The sequence below is a fragment of the Chenopodium quinoa genome, unplaced genomic scaffold (assembly GCF_001683475.1).
Source record: "Chenopodium quinoa cultivar QQ74 unplaced genomic scaffold, ASM168347v1, whole genome shotgun sequence".
NCBI lineage: Eukaryota > Viridiplantae > Streptophyta > Magnoliopsida > Caryophyllales > Amaranthaceae > Chenopodium > Chenopodium quinoa.
Genome location: NW_018742879.1, coordinates 2011731 through 2031156, shown reverse-complemented (window position 1 = coordinate 2031156; position 19426 = coordinate 2011731). Strand labels below are relative to the sequence as shown.

The 19426-nt window shown below is 32.1% G+C and overlaps 2 protein-coding genes across 2 annotated transcripts; one reads left to right on the top strand and one right to left on the bottom strand.

Annotated features, from left to right (window-relative positions):
- Positions 1-4030: 4030 nt before the first annotated feature.
- Positions 4031-6807, top strand: LOC110726433 (UDP-glycosyltransferase 86A1-like). Its single transcript, XM_021905913.1, has 2 exons — positions 4031-4800; positions 5776-6807. Exons 1-2 carry the CDS (start codon positions 4254-4256, stop codon positions 6657-6659), a joined length of 1431 nt encoding a protein of 476 aa, XP_021761605.1. The 5' UTR covers positions 4031-4253; the 3' UTR covers positions 6660-6807.
- Positions 6808-8731: 1924 nt separating this feature from the next.
- On the bottom strand, positions 8732-17952 carry LOC110726432 (glutelin type-A 3-like). Its single transcript, XM_021905912.1, has 3 exons — positions 17635-17952; positions 9298-10018; positions 8732-9088 (listed from the first exon to the last, which is right to left on the bottom strand). The coding sequence occupies exons 1-3, from the start codon at positions 17834-17836 to the stop codon at positions 8938-8940; spliced, it is 1074 nt and encodes a 357-aa protein (XP_021761604.1). The 5' UTR covers positions 17837-17952; the 3' UTR covers positions 8732-8937.
- Between the last annotated feature and the right edge of the window lie 1474 nt (positions 17953-19426).

Here is a 19426-nt window from a genome sequence, read left to right as displayed (position 1 = left end):
TACAAAAATAACAAAGGTAGAACAATTAGGGTTAAGTGAGTAATTTCATAGTTTACGAGTGAAATTTTAATCTTAATCTAAGTAAGTCTAATTATTAAGTGACCATGGCTAACTAGTTCAAAATATGTAAATTATATATTTCCTCCGTTCCTTTTTAGATGACACGGTTTGACTTTTGCACTATTCACAAACAACACTTTGACTAGCTTTTGTGATTTGTAGCTACGATAAAATATTATCATGTGAGATCTTGTTTGAATCGCCTTAATATATATTTTTTTAATATTCACTTTTTATAATTTTACAATGTTGATAATGGGAGATATAAATCGTTAAAATTGTGCGTTGACAAACGTGATAAAAGAAACGTGTCATCTAATTAGGAACGGAGGAAATATATAGCTAATATAACACACTCCAATTTAATAATTAGACTCGCTTAAATTAAGAAATATCGGAAATTTACATTTCTTATCTTTGTGACATTTTTTAGCAACAAAGTACAGTAAGTGATTTATACAACGAATATAACACACTTACACGCTACGAAAGTATGAATAGGATTTGGAAGAAACAGATGAAATAATGAAGTAAGATAAGACATGTTTGTGGTGGTAACAAAATGAGAGTTTGATTTTGGCAAAGATAAGATGGAAGTACATAATTGCTAAAGCAGCATTAAAATGCGTGCATGGTGAACGCCCCTTGATTTAAGTCTAGGTAGTTTATTGATGCCAATTGTTTTTGATCAGCCCTCCAATTTGAAGTATAGGTATTTTTATTAACAAAATACCCTATGAGTCCCTATCAACTACGGGTGAGCAAAAATTCAGGGTAATCTGAATCGGAACTTGTTAGAAATAGTCGTAGTCGGAACCTGTACAAGAGGTTTCAGTTTGGGGTAATAAAATAGAGAACCTGCTTCCTGCTGCAACAGGTTCTGGTTCAGGTTTTCGATTTTTTAGGAATGGAAACCTATAGGGTACCATGTAACCTAATAACATTATTACTTAAACCCAAATCATATATCAATTTAAGCCCAATTTTACTAAATATAAATAAAATTAATTGTTATAACTATATACCCTAGTATGTACTCCCTCCGTCCCAAATTACTCGCAACATTTTGACTTTTTGCACTATTCACAAATCTCACTTTGACCATCTTTTTTAACTATTATGTGAAAGCCAATGTAATAATGTAAGATGTTGTTAGGTCTATTTTAATGTATAGTTTCTTATTATAATTTTTTTATAGCTTATATAAGTTTAAAATAAAAGATATTGACGGTCAAACATGTGCATCGACAAGCGTGTCCAGTCAAAATGTTGTAAGTAACTTGGGCCAGTGGGAGCAGTATTAAATTTGGTAAACAACTATTTTTGGTTTGTTGTATTTGCAAACTGTAAGAATTATAAATTTATGACCCAAAAAGTACGAAATATAGTAAAAGACGAGGTACCATGAATCAAAACCGGAACCTGAACTTGCAGGTTCCGGTTCCTATTTTTCAGGAACCTGTTAAACAGGTTTTGATTCTCATTTTGAGGAACCGAACCAGAACCAAAACCTATTACAACAGGTTCTAATTCCGCTTCCAGAAAATTTAACTGATACCCTGTTATGCTCACCCCTACTATCACCTACTTGACCTTTTGAGTTCCTTCACCAACGGCAACGAGCATAGAGTCACCACTCACAGGATCATATCTTTTCTCTAGCCCATGATAGGCCCAATGGGCTTGACATCCAGTATCGTATGTTACATGATGGGCTGCTTTTGGAGTTTGATCAAACGAGTAAGGTGGACAAGTACGTAGGGTAGTGGTATCTGGTATGTTTGATCAAGTGGAGAAATTTGAGGAGATAATGTTGAACTCAAACCCCAAATGTGATATGTTACTTATTTTCCATGTGGCCTCTAAGAATGCTAAGAAGTTTGGGCTTTGATTGGCTTCTTTTTGGACTGTGGCCCTGATCAATTCATTTTTTTTACTCCGTATTTTTTATTTTTCACAAATAGAAAATAGTAAGGGTTACCCAAGCTAAATTTCACAACTAAAAGTTTTGCTAAGTTAAGAACTTAAAAAATAAAAAAGATAAATAAGTTCAAATAAGTAGAAATCAAGGAAATAAAACGCACCTTGAACCTACGTACTTTGGTTTTCAATCTATGTTACCACATTCATCTACTAAAGCAACATTGCCACTTTGATTGCCTTGGTAATCTTTTCATCTTAGACCTGATCAACATAGGCCCGGCTCGACCCGGCCTGATTTTGGGCAGGTTATGGCCATGAAAGGTTCGGCCCGCCCTGAAATTAATTTTTTTAGAAGGGCCTTGGACATGCATTTTACACATTTTTAGTTGTTTTTTTTTGCTTGGCCCAGTCAAAAATTCCGGGTTTGGGCAAGCATTTTCGCCCCGCACTTTGGACCGGCCCAACTTGATGGGCTAATTTTTAAGGCTTTGGCCTCGGCCCGCCCAATGATCACCTTCTTCTTCTTTTTATTTTTTTATTTTTTTATTTTTTTATCTCTGTTAGGTCTTTTTGTTTTTATCCTATTTTATCTTTTTTTAGATAATACTTATATGCTAGCCACATGGTGTGACTACTTCACACATAAGGTATAATTAAATACTCCGTAATAAGGTTTATAATGATGAGAAAATGGGATTATTTTAAAGGGTGTAGGTTACACTCCAATTGAAAAATAGGGTTAGTGGGTTACTCTCATAGATAAGTGAAATTATTAATTTATTAGTCAAAACTAAATAATAAGGATTACTTGAATGAACAAATGAGATTACTTTTTTTTTTTTTGGGTAAATTAGTTAATTGATATTCCTCATATAATGAATTTGGGTTACTTTTGGCAAAACGGTGTTATCTTTATGAATAAATGAAGTTAATCATACCACACAAATGATTGGTAAGCGACATTGACAATTAGTTAGCTTAGACAATACTTCCTCCGTTCTTTTTTACTTGACTCGTTTTGACTTTTACACTATCACTACCTCTCCTTTTGCCTAGCAGTTCGTACTAATACATTGTCACACATAATATAAAAAGGAGGTACTCTTTAATATAGTATATTTTTCAATATTCTAAAACAAAATGGTAAAAGATAAATGAAACTTCTATTTGAAGAAGGAAGGAGTAAGAAAAGACAAACAAATTAAACCAAACGTATTGAAAATTGAGATCACGTGAACCTTACCTAACCGTTAGTGACATTTCCCAACATATACAAGACTACAAGTAAGCTTTTTCTAATGTTTTCATCATAATATAGTACAAGTATTTGCCAATGATCAAAGACCCTGTTATTTGAGCTTCTGACATAGCAGAGTAAATTTCGGTAATACTATTTTTATTATTATTATTATTATTATTATTATTATTATTATTAAGTGCATATCATTGATTTAGGTGAATAAAAACATAAATAGATGTGTACCATCTTTAATATATGTTAATAGTAGAAAGATAAAAGACAATAGTTTAACATCTTCAAATTATTACAACTACATATCAAAATAGGAACATAATTAGATAAGAGTTTAATATCGTGGTGAATTAACCATCTACTTCCATATGATCTTCACTTTCATCATCCTCATTGTCGCTTTGATCTACATTGTCATCACCTTCATTGTCGCTTTCCGATCGATTAGCCCTCCAAATTCGGCGTACTATACGGTGTTGCACTTTGGCCGTACTATCTTTGCGCCATTGTGCAAACATAGTTGAATCTGCTACTTCTATATTCGCATCATGTTGAATGATTGGTATGCCAAGCGTATGCATCCGAATAAAATAATATTTTAGTATTATTGTTAAATATGAAGTATTATTATTCCCTCGGGAAAAAATATTATGTGTTATTATTATGATTAATATATATTTAGAAATTGTTATAAATTATTATTAATTAATATTATTATAAATATTAATAATTTTTATTGTGAATTATTAAGTATTATTATTATTATTGTTATATTAATTATTTATTTTAAAGATATTATTAATTATTATTTTTAATCCAGAGTAAAGCAAAGCAGCTCTAAAGAACAGGGCCTAATATACTCTTTAGCTTTCACTCTTAAAAAGTAAACAGTAAAAAAAATAAAGAAACGGCTAATATTTCTTCTATATATATCTTCAAATTTGCTAACTAATCGTATCTTAAATCTTCCATCACTTATAATTTCAGCCACAAAAACACTCCCAAAAAAAAATAAAATATGGAAGCAAAAAACACTAATGTTAAAAAACATCATGCAATAATCTTCCCTCTACCACTACAAGGTCACATAAATCCAGCAGTCAATTTGTCACTAAAACTTGCTTCATCAAAAAACTTCACTATCACTTTCTTAACCTTTGAATTCCTTCACCAAGATATAACTCGAGCCCGTCCCTGCGTAGACTCCCATATTAATATATTTTCTCGAGTACGACAAGGGCCCAATGCGGTTGACATCCGATATCGGGTGTTTTCCGATGGGCTGCCCTTGGAATTTGATCGTACGGGTAAGTTGGAGGAGTTCGTAGGGTGGTACTTGGATGGTGGCATGTTTGACCAAGTGGAGAAGGAAATTGAGGAGGTAGTGTTAAAGTCAAAGCCCAAAGTTGATGTGTTAATTATTGACACATTTTATCCTTGGGCCTCTAAGATTGCTAAGAAGTTTGGGCTTCGGTTGGCTTCGTTTTGGACTGAGCCTGCTTTGGTTTTCAATCTTTATTATCATGTTAATCTACTTAAACAGCATGGCCACTTTGATTGCCCAGGTAACCCTTTTTTTTTTTTTGACGGGAATTCTTTTTTTTTTTTTTATTTTTTTTTTAATTTTTTTTATCTCTATCTAATTATATACATGCGTTGCTTAATTTTTTTTGCAATTTTTGCATGATTGTTTTTTGAAAGGATAATTTTTCGGATTATTTAACAATCCAAACCCAAATTAGGTGGAATATATTATCATGAAATGTGCATCAAGGACCAATAATTGTCCTCACAGAAAATAAACTTTTTCGATGCATTGTGTCCCCACTCATGTGCACACAGTGCACTATATGAAAATTTTATACTAATCGTTTGAAATATGACTACCATAATGTTTTAATGATTATATAGTTGTAATTAACATATTTTTTTTCCAAATAAATAATTATATTACTTTATTAATGGTATTAATTAGTATTATCAACATTTTTATGATTTATCAAATTTTTAGTTTCATTTATGTAGTTTTTATTCTTATTTTATAGTATTTCAAAAAATATTTATTTTATGTTGGACTAAAATTTTCAAAAATTATATTTACATTGTAGATATTATAAGACTAATTATGGCAATTTTATAACGTGAAAAAATGAACCGATCATATTATATATCATTAAAATAATATGATAGTCATTTTTCAAATGACCGTTGTAAAATCATCTGTGCACTATAAGACTACTCTTAGCTAAACATGTTTAACAATAAATTATTTTATTAGCATGAGTTTCGTAGAAGAAAAATGTTTCCTGTTAGCGTGAGTACTTCGTCAAATTCGTTATTATAAAGCAATTATGAGAAGGATTACTCGTCTCAAACTAGCATACGTCCTTACTATGTGGTGTCTACTCTCTAAAATGGTTATTGTACAATATCTTTTTCCTCTAATTTCAAATGTTACCAAAAATTGAGAATAGGACTAACTACTACTACCACCACATAAATTGATATTTCAACTTTTTTTTGCCAACAATGACAACTAGATACTCGGAAGGATCCAATTGATTACATACCAGGAGTACAATCCATTGAACCACATGACCTAATGTCATATCTCCAAGATAAAGACGTCTCAACAAACATGCATAAGCTAATTTTTCAAGCATACCAAGATGTTAGACAAGCAGACTATGTGCTTTGTAACACCGTGCAAGAGCTCGAGTTGGACACTATCTCAGCCCTACAAGCACTCATGCCATTTTACGCGGTTGGCCCAATTTTTCCACCCGTGTCACCGGACCATGCCGTGCCAACAAGTCTGTGGACCGAGTCTAGTTGCTTAGAATGGCTAGGGCCCAAGCCTAATGGTTCAGTTTTGTACGTGTCATTTGGTAGCATTGCTAATATCTCAAAAGATGATGTTATGGAAATTGCTTATGGTCTTATTGAAAGCAATGTTGATTTTGTTTGGGTGCTTCGCCCACGTACAGTGCTTCACGAGGCTGATCTATTGCCCGTTGGGTTCGAGGAAGTCATTAGTGGTCGTGGGATCATTGTTCCTTGGACCAACCAAATCGTGGTTTTATCTCATCCGGCCATTGGTGGGTTCCTAACACATTGTGGGTGGAATTCTGTGTTAGAAAGTATATGGTATAAAATTCCGACATTGTGTTTTCCAATATTTACTGATCAATTTACTAATCGGAAATTAGTGGTTGATGATTGGAAGGTTGGGATTAATTTTGGCAACAAACAACCTTTAAAAAGGATGGAGATTGCATCACAAATTAAGATATTTATGAGTAAAGAAAAAAGAGACGAGTTGAGGGAAAATATTGATGTCATAAGGAAAATATTAGGAAATGCATTAGAAGCTGATGGATCTTCAAGCAAAAATATAGATTTATTTATTGAACAATTGATTTAATTTAGTAGATGAAGAAATTGTTGGCCATGTAGCTTGTTTGTATTTCAATGTAACTGAATTCGGTTTATTGTTGTTGTATCTTAAGGTTGTGTTTAGTTGTACTTCCTTTGTTTTGTATTAATTAATGTTCCTAATATTTTTTCTTCGATGTTTTATGATGTTTGTTTTCTCTTACATTTTACTATGTATATGTTTCTCTAATGATTTACGTATATTTTTCCTTTAACGACCAATTTTTCTCGTGTCAATAAGAAATTTTGCTTTGAATGTATCAACTATCGATGATAGTTAGTTGCTTATTACTATTACCCTTACAATTTAGAGTGAATTATTAATAGGATTAATTGTATTTTACCACCCTTCAAAACACCTTCTTGTAATAACCACCTGTTTTTTCGTCTATTTTATTTAAACACCCACAAAAATACAAAAAATTAGATTTCACCGCACGATGCCCCTAAATTATACCCTAGGAAATTTACATTGTACATACCAAATAAATTGCCTATATACATAAGAAGCAATTTTCCATATATGTTCTTGGAAATTTAATCATTTCATGAACCTAAACTATTAAGAAATAAATCATCAATCGATTGCATTTTCTCTCCTTTTCTCTCTTTTACTAGGCTAATTTAAGTTAGTAAAATAGAGAAGGTATTGGGTGCGGACTGCCGCACGAAAATTTGTGTGCGGCAGGCTTGGCTGATATAGTTCACTTGTTGGCCGATATGTTTCATGTGTTGGCTAATATGGTTTTTGTGTTGGCTAATATATTCCTTTTGTTGGCTGATATGTTTTTATTTTTTATTTATTTTTTTTTTTTTTAATTTTTCATATGTTCCTTTTGTTGGCTGCTATCAAACATCAGTTGGCTGATATGTTTCTTTACTTGGCTGATATCTTTATTTTGTTGGCTGATATGTATATTTTAATTATTGGCTTATATGTTTCATTTTGTTGGTTGATTTAATTTCATCCTTTTGTTGGCTGATAAGTACCTTTTGTTGGCTGATATATTTCTCTTGTTGGCTGATATGTATCTTTTGTTGGCTGATATATTCCTTTTGTTGGCTGATATGTTTTTATTAATGTCTGATATGTCCTTAATGTTGACTGATATCAGACATCAATTGGCTGATATGCGTCATTTATTGGCTAATATGATTAACAACATACAATATACTTTCATTTCCTTCTCTCTCCTCTTGGCTGATATGCTCATTAACAACAAAAAAATAAAGTATAAGCTATTCCATTACAAAAAACAAACAAAAATCAAACCAAACTCCACCTTCTCCAAACACCCGTCAATGGCGCCTCCTCCTCATCTCCTTCACCACTCTCTCTCCTCCACTTCAATGGCGGTTCACTAAAACCCCACTCACCAATCCTCACGCCACCCCACCCCACCGATCCCACCGCACCACCAACCACCACAACTCCAGCCGAACCCACCAACCACTGACGCCGCGCCATTAGGACCTCCAATTGTAAAGGTTTTTTTTTTCTTTTTTTCTTTGATTTAGGGTTATTTATTTGTTTTAATTTGTGATTTATTTTGATTTTGAGGATTTCGTTTTTTCTTAGTATTATTTGGGGATTTTGGGGATGTAGATCTGGATTGTGGTTCAATGTGTTTGATTTTGCAGGTGGTGGAAGGATGGAGTGCCGCTGCCGCTACCTTCTCGCCGCACGAACTATTGGGTGCGAACTGCCGCACCCAATAGTTTGTGAATAAAATATACTTTATTAGTAGTATTAAATAATAGAATAGAAACTGCATGCCACACCCAATAGTTTGTGAATAAAATATACTTTATTAGTATTATTAAATAATTGAATAGATCGAAATTGCCACACCCAATAGTTTGTGAATAAAATATACTTTATAAGTACTATTAAATAATTGAATAGAAAAATTAAAACATATTATAAATAAAATAAATCATGTAGCTTTTTTTTTTTGAAAGGAAATAAATCATGTAGCTTATTAACATTGACAAAAACAAATAATGATGATATATTATTTAGATCATGTTTTTTTATTTGAGAATAGATGGACGATAATATTTATTTGAGAATTACAAAAAACGGTAAAATTATTTAAATGATTTTCATATCCATGTCTTGGTGCATCATTCCTAATTAAGAACCTTAGGAGAAGCAAGCTCATACTCATTATATTGATAGTTTATTTAGATGATTCTCATACAAGCTAAGTCATATTCATAGCATACTCAATTACTCATGGAGGGTTCATTCTCGAATAAAACTCTCAATTTGGTGGCATAATGATGGTTGTGTTCTCAATCTTGTCCATGACCAATTCGCAGAACTTGGGACTAACATTGAGAGAAGCTTGTAGTACTTGAGGAGACATGGTTTTCCAAAATGACATGTTCCCAGCTATTTGAGCGAGTATAGGCCTGCATCATCAACAATCACAAAGATATTGTTACGCAACTTGTGATAAGGGCTTCTTAATGTGTTTTAATTTACATCGAGAAATAAAAAATGTTACGTGCTATTATTCACAAAGATATATTTTTACCGAACTTAATTTATTTTTGTTGAAGAAAAACTAATCGTTGCAACTAGAACGTATATATGTAAAGCGAGGAAAACATAATCTTACTTGGAAGTTGTCACAATGGAGAAACATTCGATTCCTTCCTCACCAGCACCAACCGCAACCACATAAAACTTTGGGACAGCAAACAACTGACCAGCCTCTAATTTGGTGTCCAATGCAATTTGTCCATTTAATCCCACAATTTGAACCCAACCACTTCCTTTAGTAACATAACTTAGCTCAACCCCTGAATCTTGTGCATAGTAAATTGGTCCAAACATAGCATTTGGATCAAGCTTCAAAAGCTTACCACAAAGCTTGATTCCTTCAAGTGTAGATTGCTTTTCACTTGTCAAAAATCTTATAGAGCCCCCCTTTTTAACTTGAAAATGCGGTATACCCTCGTCGAATTCTTTGGTCAAATCATAGTTGGATGGTTTAGGCATGGTCAACCCTTGTTCAAGCTTCAAGATCAATGCTTCTTTTTGGGTATTAACTAGTTCGTTCGCTTGTTCATTGCTAATGCCATAAGCATTGGCTATAGTTTTGTTTGAAAAACCCTTTAAAATTCCGATAGCTCCGGCTAGTGAGCCGTAAGTGAAGTTACCTGGGTTGATAGCGTTATGTGTTTCACCTAAGTATATGATTTTGAGTTCATCATTTCCGGCGTTGAACCACCATGAAACAACACCACTTGGTACAACTATTGTATCTCCTTTTTCGAGCTTGACTACCTTCTCTTCCTTAGACTCGGGGTACATTAAACCAGCTACCCCATTTGAACCTGTGCAATGGATCACATTGATCAATACATTATCTACTCGTACTATCTAAAATAGATTACACTAGATGTAATTTTTTTTTTTATTAATTTGCCACCTTAAGTATCATAAATATGATATTTCCTAATATTAACGTATTTAATCTACTACTCCCTTCGTCTCAATATATAGTTTTTTTGTGTTTTTTCACAGTATTTAAAAAATGGGAGGAGTTTGTAGATGAAGTACATTAAAAGTGGAAAAAGCTAGACAAAAGTATAAGACAAGTGGATAATTTAAGAGGGAAAAAATAAAAGGTACAATAATAGACAAAAGTTAGAGAGAGAAAATGGAAAAAAGTACAAGACAAGTGGATAATTTACAGGTTAATTAGAAAGTTCAATGAATAAAGTTAAAAAAATGAGGATATAATAATCTTTACATACTATCCAAAAATACATATAGGAACAACATTTTGGGTCTCCTAAATAGGAAAACAGGAACTATAATATGGGACGGAGAGAGTACTTAGCTTTGACATACATTATACAACTTACATAATTAGAATTAGAATTCTAAATAAGCTAAAAATTAACTACTACTTGTATTACTGTAATGTCTAAGAGGGTTCAGCACTTTTTCAGCTCATAACTTCTTATTTATTTTTTATTTATTTATTTTGTGGTGCAAAATGCAAATAAGTAAAAGCCTCCTTTGTTTGTGCTCTTATTATGTTAATTACTTCGTATATCTTTTACATTGAGTAAAAATAAAATATCAAATATTTGCATTGTATAAAAATTTATTTATTTATTTAATTTATTTTTAATTTTTGTTTTGGAAGAAACTACCCACTAAAACCCAAATTTTGTGGTAAACTATCGAATTAAAAAAAATGTTGTAAGAAACTACCTAATACGAGTAAAAGGTAAAAAAGTTGTAAGATAATACATCCGGTCGGATTTCCACCGTTGACCTAAGTTTTTGGCGTTGATCCACCTCAAACACCTTTCGGAACTTACAACATTTTACCTTTACCTTTTATTAATTAGGTAGTTTCCTACAACATTTTTTTCATTTAGTAGTTTTACACAAAATTTGTGTTTTATTAAGTAATTTCTAACAAATAATTCTAAAAGAAATGAATATCATGGGTTATGGGTGGCCAAGCCTTTTTTAGTCTTTACACATGCTGGTCCAATATAAGGTTAGAATCATCCCATTACGGTACTTTGATCTTTCCTCCCTCACCTTAGTCATTTCCAGTGGAGCAGGTCCATTAGAAAGAGGAGGGTGCGCTTAAAGGAAAAGGTTCAAGAAGGAAATGCTTAATACGGAGTAAATAAAATCTAGTTAGATTAGTCTCAATATCAACATGTTTTAACCAACTAAGTTAATCCACGCCATGAATTGACTCATTACTCATAAGTACGAGTAGTAGTTATTTTTGCGGTTAAAACTCAAAAAATTCGTTTATACTTTCATCAATATTCCTTCAATTGTCCTCTCTTTTCTACATTGCGGTATCCTAAAGGATTTCTCAAGGACCACGGCAGCACTACCGCGCATTGTGCACATTTCCGTAGTGAAAGTCTTTTTTTCAAAAATAAAACTTTGTTGTTCAACAATGATTCCAACGAAGATACATAGCCTTATTCTTGTTTCAACGGAATGAAGGCCCTTCCCTCTTGTATAATGCGCTTTTAATTATTTACATCATTACATGTCTCTTTCGTCCTGAGTTTATATGACCAATAATATTCCAAAATTGATTGAATTTGAAACCTTCAATATATTTCTATTTTAGAATATACACGGTATAATAAAACCTAAACAATGCAAATGACGTAAAATATTATTCGCAACTCTGTTCCTTAAATTTTACAAGTATATCGACCATTTATTGTGGGAGTCGAATGATGTACGATCCGTTTAATTTGTTAAATGAAGTATGGGCGATGAATTTGTTAGTTGCCCAGAACCTTTTATTTTGTTGTGCGTATTGTAAAGGAGTCGACTATTATGTGCAGTGGGATATTATAACGATGTAAACCCTAGCAAGGCTGCAATGTTCATGTACCGCATGTAGTTATGGAACACTGTTTGATAATGCAAAAAATAAAATAAATAAAATCTTCAAGGATCTTGCTAATGAACGTCCCCGGGGCGTGGGCGTAAGATAAGCATTTAAAATTCTTCGTAAAGTGGTACTAATTTGGGAATGCATGCCAAAATCACGCACCGATCAGTGTAATTAATGTTCATTTTGATTTTATATTTCTACTTTTAGTTGTCTTATTTCAATGCACTCGGGGCGTTCGTTAGCTTTTGTCAAACGACAATATTCTCTTATAAGTTATATGGATCGGAGTACATAGTACTCGTACAATTTATTGTTTTTTGGTTAGTAAGGAGAAGGGCCTTATTGGGCCAGAACCTCTCACAGGTCCACCCGACACGAATTAGCGGGTTAGGCACTTAGGGAGTTTGGGGGGGGGGGGGATAAGGGAATTCCCACCCCAAATTGCCTCTAGTGGGGATTTGATCCCACAACCTCGTGGTTAGGAAATGCAAACTTTAACCACTAGACCAAGCTCTGCTTGGTATTGCATAGTACTCATATACTTGATCGATCACTAACTAGACTTCTAGAGTTCTTGTACCATGTCTAGGATTATACTACTCTAGTACTCCGTACTAATTAAGAAAGTTGATATTCATATTCTTTTAATTATTAGGGAGGCTAACGTGCGCGATGTGCATGGCTTAGCTAGTAATGTCCTCAAAATTTTTTCGATTTAGTGTTATGTTATAATTTTAGTTGTTGATAGGATTAATGAGTGAAACTATATAAAAAGGGATATAAATGTCTGCACGTTATTTTTAAGAGTTCAAAAAAGAGACAATTAACATTAATGAGAGTAAATAAGTAAATAAATATTTAGAGAGTATAGTATAATTTTCCAAATATTATTTATAGTAGGTAACTCAAACTTTTTAAATCCTCTTCAATAACGTCTCAACAAAAATGAAAGAGGATGATCCATTTGGTCTTATTTAGCTTGTGCATTATTGGCCTATTGGGTGGTATACTAGACCGCTAAATTAATGGTGCTATACTGCTACGACTTTACTAGCGGTGATAATTTGGCAAAAAGGGTATATGCGAGTATTATTTGCTTCCTGCAAAAAAAAGAAAGTATTATTTACTGTTTTGCTAATTTTTATTTATATGAACTTATCTTATTCAATATGGTCGAAAATGCTAATCTTTAGTTCTACGGTTCTATATTGAAATTGATAACCATGCCATTATTTGAACCTATTTTTCTTGAACTTATCTTATCTGAATTTATTAAGCATTACATGAACTTAAATAAAATTATATTTTCTAAAAAAGTTCCCGAGGCTTTAAATTTGTCATAATAATAATAATAGTAATAATAATAATAATAATAATAATAATAACCTACGTAGTCTTTCCTCCAAATATTGCTCGTCCTGTACATGGTGTTAAATTGCTTGGTGGTCCTATCAGTGCGGATTCCTCTTTCTGTGATGAGCTTGTTTTCCAGAGAATGTCGAAGACCATTGTGCTAATGGATGCTGTTGCTAAGCTTGATGATCCCCAACGTAAGTTGTTACTACTTCGTGCGTGTACTGGGGTTTCAAAACTCTACTTTTCTATGCACACTTGTCCTCCTCGTCTTTTTACAGCGGCCCAGATTTCTTTTGATATGGGCCTTCAAGCTTCTTTGGAACGCATTGTAACTGCTTCGGGGCCAGGTTATGGTGATTTTTTTTTTATTTTTTAAATACAGTTTTTGTATTTGATTTTTGTTGTTGTTCTTGCTTGATAATAATCTTAATATGCCTAAAATTTTTGTTGTTAATTTTTATTGTTGATTTGTTTTATTTTATTTTTTTTACGGGAAAGGGTATTCTGCATGTCTTTATTTTTTGATTTTTAGTTCTGATTTATATTGTTGTTCATATAATTTTTGATTTATATTGTTGTTCATGTAATTTTTAATTTATATTGTTGTTCTTGTTCATATAATTTCTGATTATATGTTTAATTTATATTATTTTTCATATACTTTATGTTGCATTTATGTTCCTGGTAACTTGTTGTCGTTGACTTGTTGTTTAATTTATAGTGCGTACAATTTGTGAGCATATTTTTTCATGTTGTTCATTTCTGTAGTTTATTACTTTATTTATGTAGTATATTTTGCAAGTTTGTGAGAATGTAATTATTGTATATTTGTATTACTAGTCATTCACTAATTACTACTAGATCAATTTTTGTCTTGTTTTAAATGTTTTATTTTGTTGTAATTTTTGGCAGTAATTATGGACATCCATGTTCAACAACTTTCTTCCGGGGAAGAGGAGGAGATTGACTCTACAATAAAAGACAAAGGAAAGGGTAAAAACCAGAAAAATTCTTCTGATAAACCTCATGTGATTCTTATTGGTAAGAAACGTCAACGTCGGCTTTCTTCTAGTGTTTGGGTGCATTTTGAGTTTTTAGACGAGCCTGATGAAAATGGTAATCTTATTTGCAAATGTAAAAAGTGTGGTTTACGTTTTAATGCTGATAGTAAGAATGGAACTAGGAATCTTCATCGTCATTTGAAAAATTGTAAACGAAGGTCTTTTAGGGATGTTGGTCAAATGATATTAGAGAAAACATCCTCTAGTTTAGGAAATAGATTGCCTGATTTTGATGCTGATTATTTCTGTGAATTATTTTCTCTTGCTATTGTGGAGCATGATATGCCATTTCAGTTTGTAGAGTTCAAGGGTTTTAGGAGATGTTTTAATTATTTGCATCCTGATTTCAAACCTGTCACTCGAAATACTATCAAATCTGATGTGCTTATGATGTATAAAAGAGAGAAAGAGAAAATAAAAGCGGTTTTGGGCTCAACTTGTAGTAGAATTGCATTGACTTCTGATTGTTGGACTTCTATAACCACCGATGGTTATATTTCATTAACAGTTCATTATGTTGATAAGTCTTGGTGTTTGCAAAAAAAGATCTTGAACTTTTCTTACATTAGTCCTCCCCATACAAGAATTCATTTATGTGATCATGTGTATGGTTTGTTAAAGGAATGGGGTATTCAGAAAAATATCTTTTTAATTACATTAGATAATGCTTCTTCAAATGTTGTTTTTGCTGAAAATCTAAAAGGGGAACTTGAGTTGATTAGTGGTGGGGAATTTTTTCAAGTAAGGTGTTGCGTTCACATTCTTAATTTAATTGTTCAAGATGGTTTAAAAGAGATTGATGAGGCTGTGTATAAGATTAGAGAGAGTGCCAAGTATTGTAAGAGTTCACAAGCTAGGAAACAAAGGTTTTTAAGTTGTGTATCATATGTTGAAATTAAATCCCTACTAGAAGTTTACAACAAGATATTTCTACTAGATGGAATTCAACTTACATGATGCTTGATTGTGCTTTGTATTTTAAAAAAGCTTTAATTCATTTTCAAAAAGTTGATGGCAATTATGTGCATTGTCCAGAATGGGGTAGAGTAGAGAAAATATGCAAGTTTTTGAAAGTTTTTCATGATGTCACACTTGCCTTTTCCGGGACCAAATATCCAACTTCCAATCTCTACTTTTATAGAGTCTTGCAGGTTAAGTTGTTGTTACAAAATGAAATGAAAAGTTCAGATCTTTTTATGCAAAGAATGGCTTGTAAGATGTATGAGAAATTTGGAAAATATTGGTCACAATACATTTATGGATGTTGTTGTGGTGTTGGATCCACGATATAAGTTGCAATGTGTCAATTAGGGTTACGTGAGGATATATGGTCATCATAGTGTTGAATATGAGCTTGAGTTCTCTAAGGTTAAGGATGCTCTACGGGGTTGTACGAGGCTTATGACTCCTCTTATTCTTTATCAAGCAAAGCTATTCCCACTACTAATGCTTCCGATGCCGCTAATGAAGCTTGTGACGATTATATGACGGTAAACACTTGTGACTTGTTCGATTGTTCCCTTATACTTGAGAATTAAGATTATTATATGAAAATCATAAATTATAGAAGTTATAGATGTTGATTGCATGTCTTGATAATAATCTGATATTCATATAATCTAAATTTATTGTATTATAATCTGATTTTTATTTTCTGATTTTTTTTGTGTCATGCTAGTATGCTACTCATGTAATCTAATCTTGGTATATAGGATTTTGATAGTTTCTCTATGGAGCAATCAAGTGTGGCAATCAAATCTGAAATTGATATGTATTATGAGGAGCCACTTATCCATCGAGGCACCAACCTTGATATTTTGTCTTATTGGAGAACTTGTTCGGTCCGTTATCCTACATTAGCTAAAATTGCTAAGGATCTTCTTGCTGTCCCCATATCAACCATGGACTCCGAATCAACTTTTATTACTGGAAGTCGGGTGCTTGATTGTTATAGAAGTTCTTTAAAATCAGAAACGGTGGAGGCTATCATTTGCTTAGGGGATTGGGACTTTGGGGAAGGTAATAAATGATTTAATATACAAGTAATGAAGTAATACAATACTTCTAACTTTTATTTTTAGTACATGTCATATATTATTGATTGTAATTTGCTATCTTTTTTCTTGTAGCAAATATGGATCCTGAAATGGAAATGCTATGTGGATCAGTTATGAAGCTTAAGGTGGGGGACAATGATGACACACCACATACCTCGCCCGAACTTAAACACTTAGATGAGAGTCCAAATGCTTCTTCAAACATTGTTTGACTCATGAAGACTATGAAGTTTATTTAAAAACATTTATTCTTTTTAATTGTGGTTTGTAATTTGTTAAGACTTTATTTTGGTATGTAAGAGATAATTAGGCATTTAGACTTGTTATACTTTATTTGGTTTTCTTGAAAACTTTAAGTTTGAAAATCATGTTTGAAAACATTAGGTAAAAATAAAAATTAGGTTTTGTTAACTGTTAAGTAGTCAAAAACTCAAAATCAGGCTAAAAAAATCAGGTTATTCAGGTCCAAAGGAAAAATTAAATTTTTTTTTAAAAAAATCAGGTCAAATCAGGTCATTTTTGGGTTGGGGTTTTCAACCCGAAAACTTAAATGGATCAGGTACGGGTTGCGGTTTAGCTGACCCAAAAGTAGGTAACCCGAACACGAACCTGACCTGATCCGTTTGTCACCCCTAAACACTACTTAATAATAATGAGTAGTATAAAAAAATAGCTAGAATCATATAATAAATCACAACAACAACAAAAACAAATAGAAACAAAAATTATAGATGTATTCAAATGAAATAATCAAACAGTATGAAAGATTTACTTCCGCTGTTTCACAAATATTGCAACAAGGATGAAATTATACATCCAAAAACACATTTTATATGTTAATTATCTATAATTATATAAGAGTAAAATTATAAAAAGTTGATATAGTGAAAGAATTTTACGAGACAAATCTAATAAGACCTCACATGACTATATTTTACTTTACGTATAAATCATAATTTGTGGTCAAACAAGCATGATGAATAGTGTAAAAGTCCAGTTGTTGCAATATTACTAAAACGGAGGAAGTAATATAGAAGTAGGCAAAAGAACGATGAGAGTGATTAAATAAAATTATTACATACCTTGAATAACATAACCAATCTTACTACAATTAGAATAATGAGGGACAACAAACCCACGAGGCTTCATTATAAGCTTACCACCACTAACCTGCCCTGCACCTAGAAAGGGGAATACGACGTCGTTCCATGCATAGTAGCTTCCCCCTTCTCCATCGGTCAGCTTTTGGTGCAACTCTACTGGCATCAAGCTCATATTTTCCATATTTGAATGAAAAACAAAAAGGATTCAACTTTTTTTTAAAAAAAAATAAATTATTTTTGTGTTAGCTTTTAATGTAAGTATACATATATCGATATGGTATTCTCTATTTGCAAGCCATTAGCCATATATATATAGTGGCATGGAAATCTTATAGTGGGCCACTTATATAGTGGCATGGAAAGCATGGAAATAATAAAGCCACATATATTATAGCCGCGTGTAAGGGGATGGACTAGGTGTCTAGTTATGGGTGATCCAATCATTTGTTGACTCAAAATAATTGATACAATGTCAAATTTGATATACATGTCAATGAATTAGTTTAACGAGAGTTGGCATGTGTGTGGTGTCGTGTTTGTTTATGCGTTTGAAGTTAAATAGGCTGGCAAACCTCAACACTAACACAATCCATTTAATAATTGTGCGTGCGTGTTGTGTTGACCAATTCAATTACATGTGTCTACCAGAGTCTATAAACCAATTCAATTATAGGCTTCAATCATCAATTTATTCTTTAGATTGAATAAAGACCCTTAACAAGAATCTGCTATTTTCGTGTTCGATTTGTGTTATTGAATTTTCTAGCAAGCATTGATAAAAGTTATTATATTTTCTACCTAATTCTTATACTAGAGTAATAATTTTGGGTAAGAAGAGGATTGACAAAAATCGAAACCGTGCACAAAAAAAAAAAAAAAAAAAAAAAAAAGACTATGATTGGATGAGAATAGAGGCTGTTTAAATTTATAATTACCCTCGTCATTAATGACAATAACAACTCTCTATTAAAACCTCACGATGGTACAATGATTGTACCAACATATAGTCTAAGAATACCAATAAGCTTATTGGTACTTTAAGATCTTATGCTGGTACAATACTACACTAACATGAGGTATACAAGTACTCCCTCCATTTTTTTTTTAAGCTAGAGTTGGAAATTCCACTATTCATAGGTCATCATTGACTTAATTTTCTTACCAATATATAATATATAGATATGATCATATAATTTGTTGTTGAATTTGTTATAATGTCTAATTTTATAAATTATTTTTTTCATAATTTTTACTAACCTCTAATTAAAGATATTAATGGTCAAAGTTGTGTCTCGACAAATGTGCAAATCCAACTTTAGCTTATTAAAAAAACAGAGGGAGTAATAAAGTACTAATGGACAATTGTTATATTGTCATTCATAATTAGAGTAATTATAACAAATGATTGTTGGTGTAGTGGTGATTGGGGCTACACTTGATAGGGAGGACCGCGTGTTCGAGCCCTCGCAACAACAATTGGGAGAGGACTGGAACCTAAGCACCCAGAACTGATCCTCGAATTTAGATTAGCCCAAAGGGTGAATCCGAGAACACCAAAAAAAATAAAATAATTAGAGTAATTATTAAGCTAAATTCCTTTTAAGAAGATAAAAATCTATAGTAGTCATCCTTAAAGTTACTACCATTATACAAATTTATTATTGGTTGATTTTTAATTTAGTTTTTATGTCAAAATTAATTATAAATGTTGATTCATATGTTAATATTTTGTTTTAATTTTTTTTATATTTTAAAAATAAATTTATGAATT

Bases quoted from the DNA above. Each gene is read 5' to 3' on its own strand.
- LOC110726432 (XM_021905912.1), bottom strand. From the start codon at position 17,836: ATGGAAAATATGAGCTTGATGCCAGTAGAGTTGCACCAAAAGCTGACC. The intron at 10,019-17,634 runs GTATGTAATAAT...TCCATTGCACAG, and splicing joins GATTGGTTATGTTATTCAAG to GTTCAAATGGGGTAGCTGGT. The intron at 9,089-9,297 runs GTAAGATTATGT...TTGATGATGCAG, and splicing joins TCCATTGTGACAACTTCCAA to GCCTATACTCGCTCAAATAG.
- LOC110726433 (XM_021905913.1), top strand. From the start codon at position 4,254: ATGGAAGCAAAAAACACTAATGTTAAAAAACATCATGCAATAATCTTC. The intron at 4,801-5,775 runs GTAACCCTTTTT...AATGACAACTAG, and splicing joins TGGCCACTTTGATTGCCCAG to ATACTCGGAAGGATCCAATT.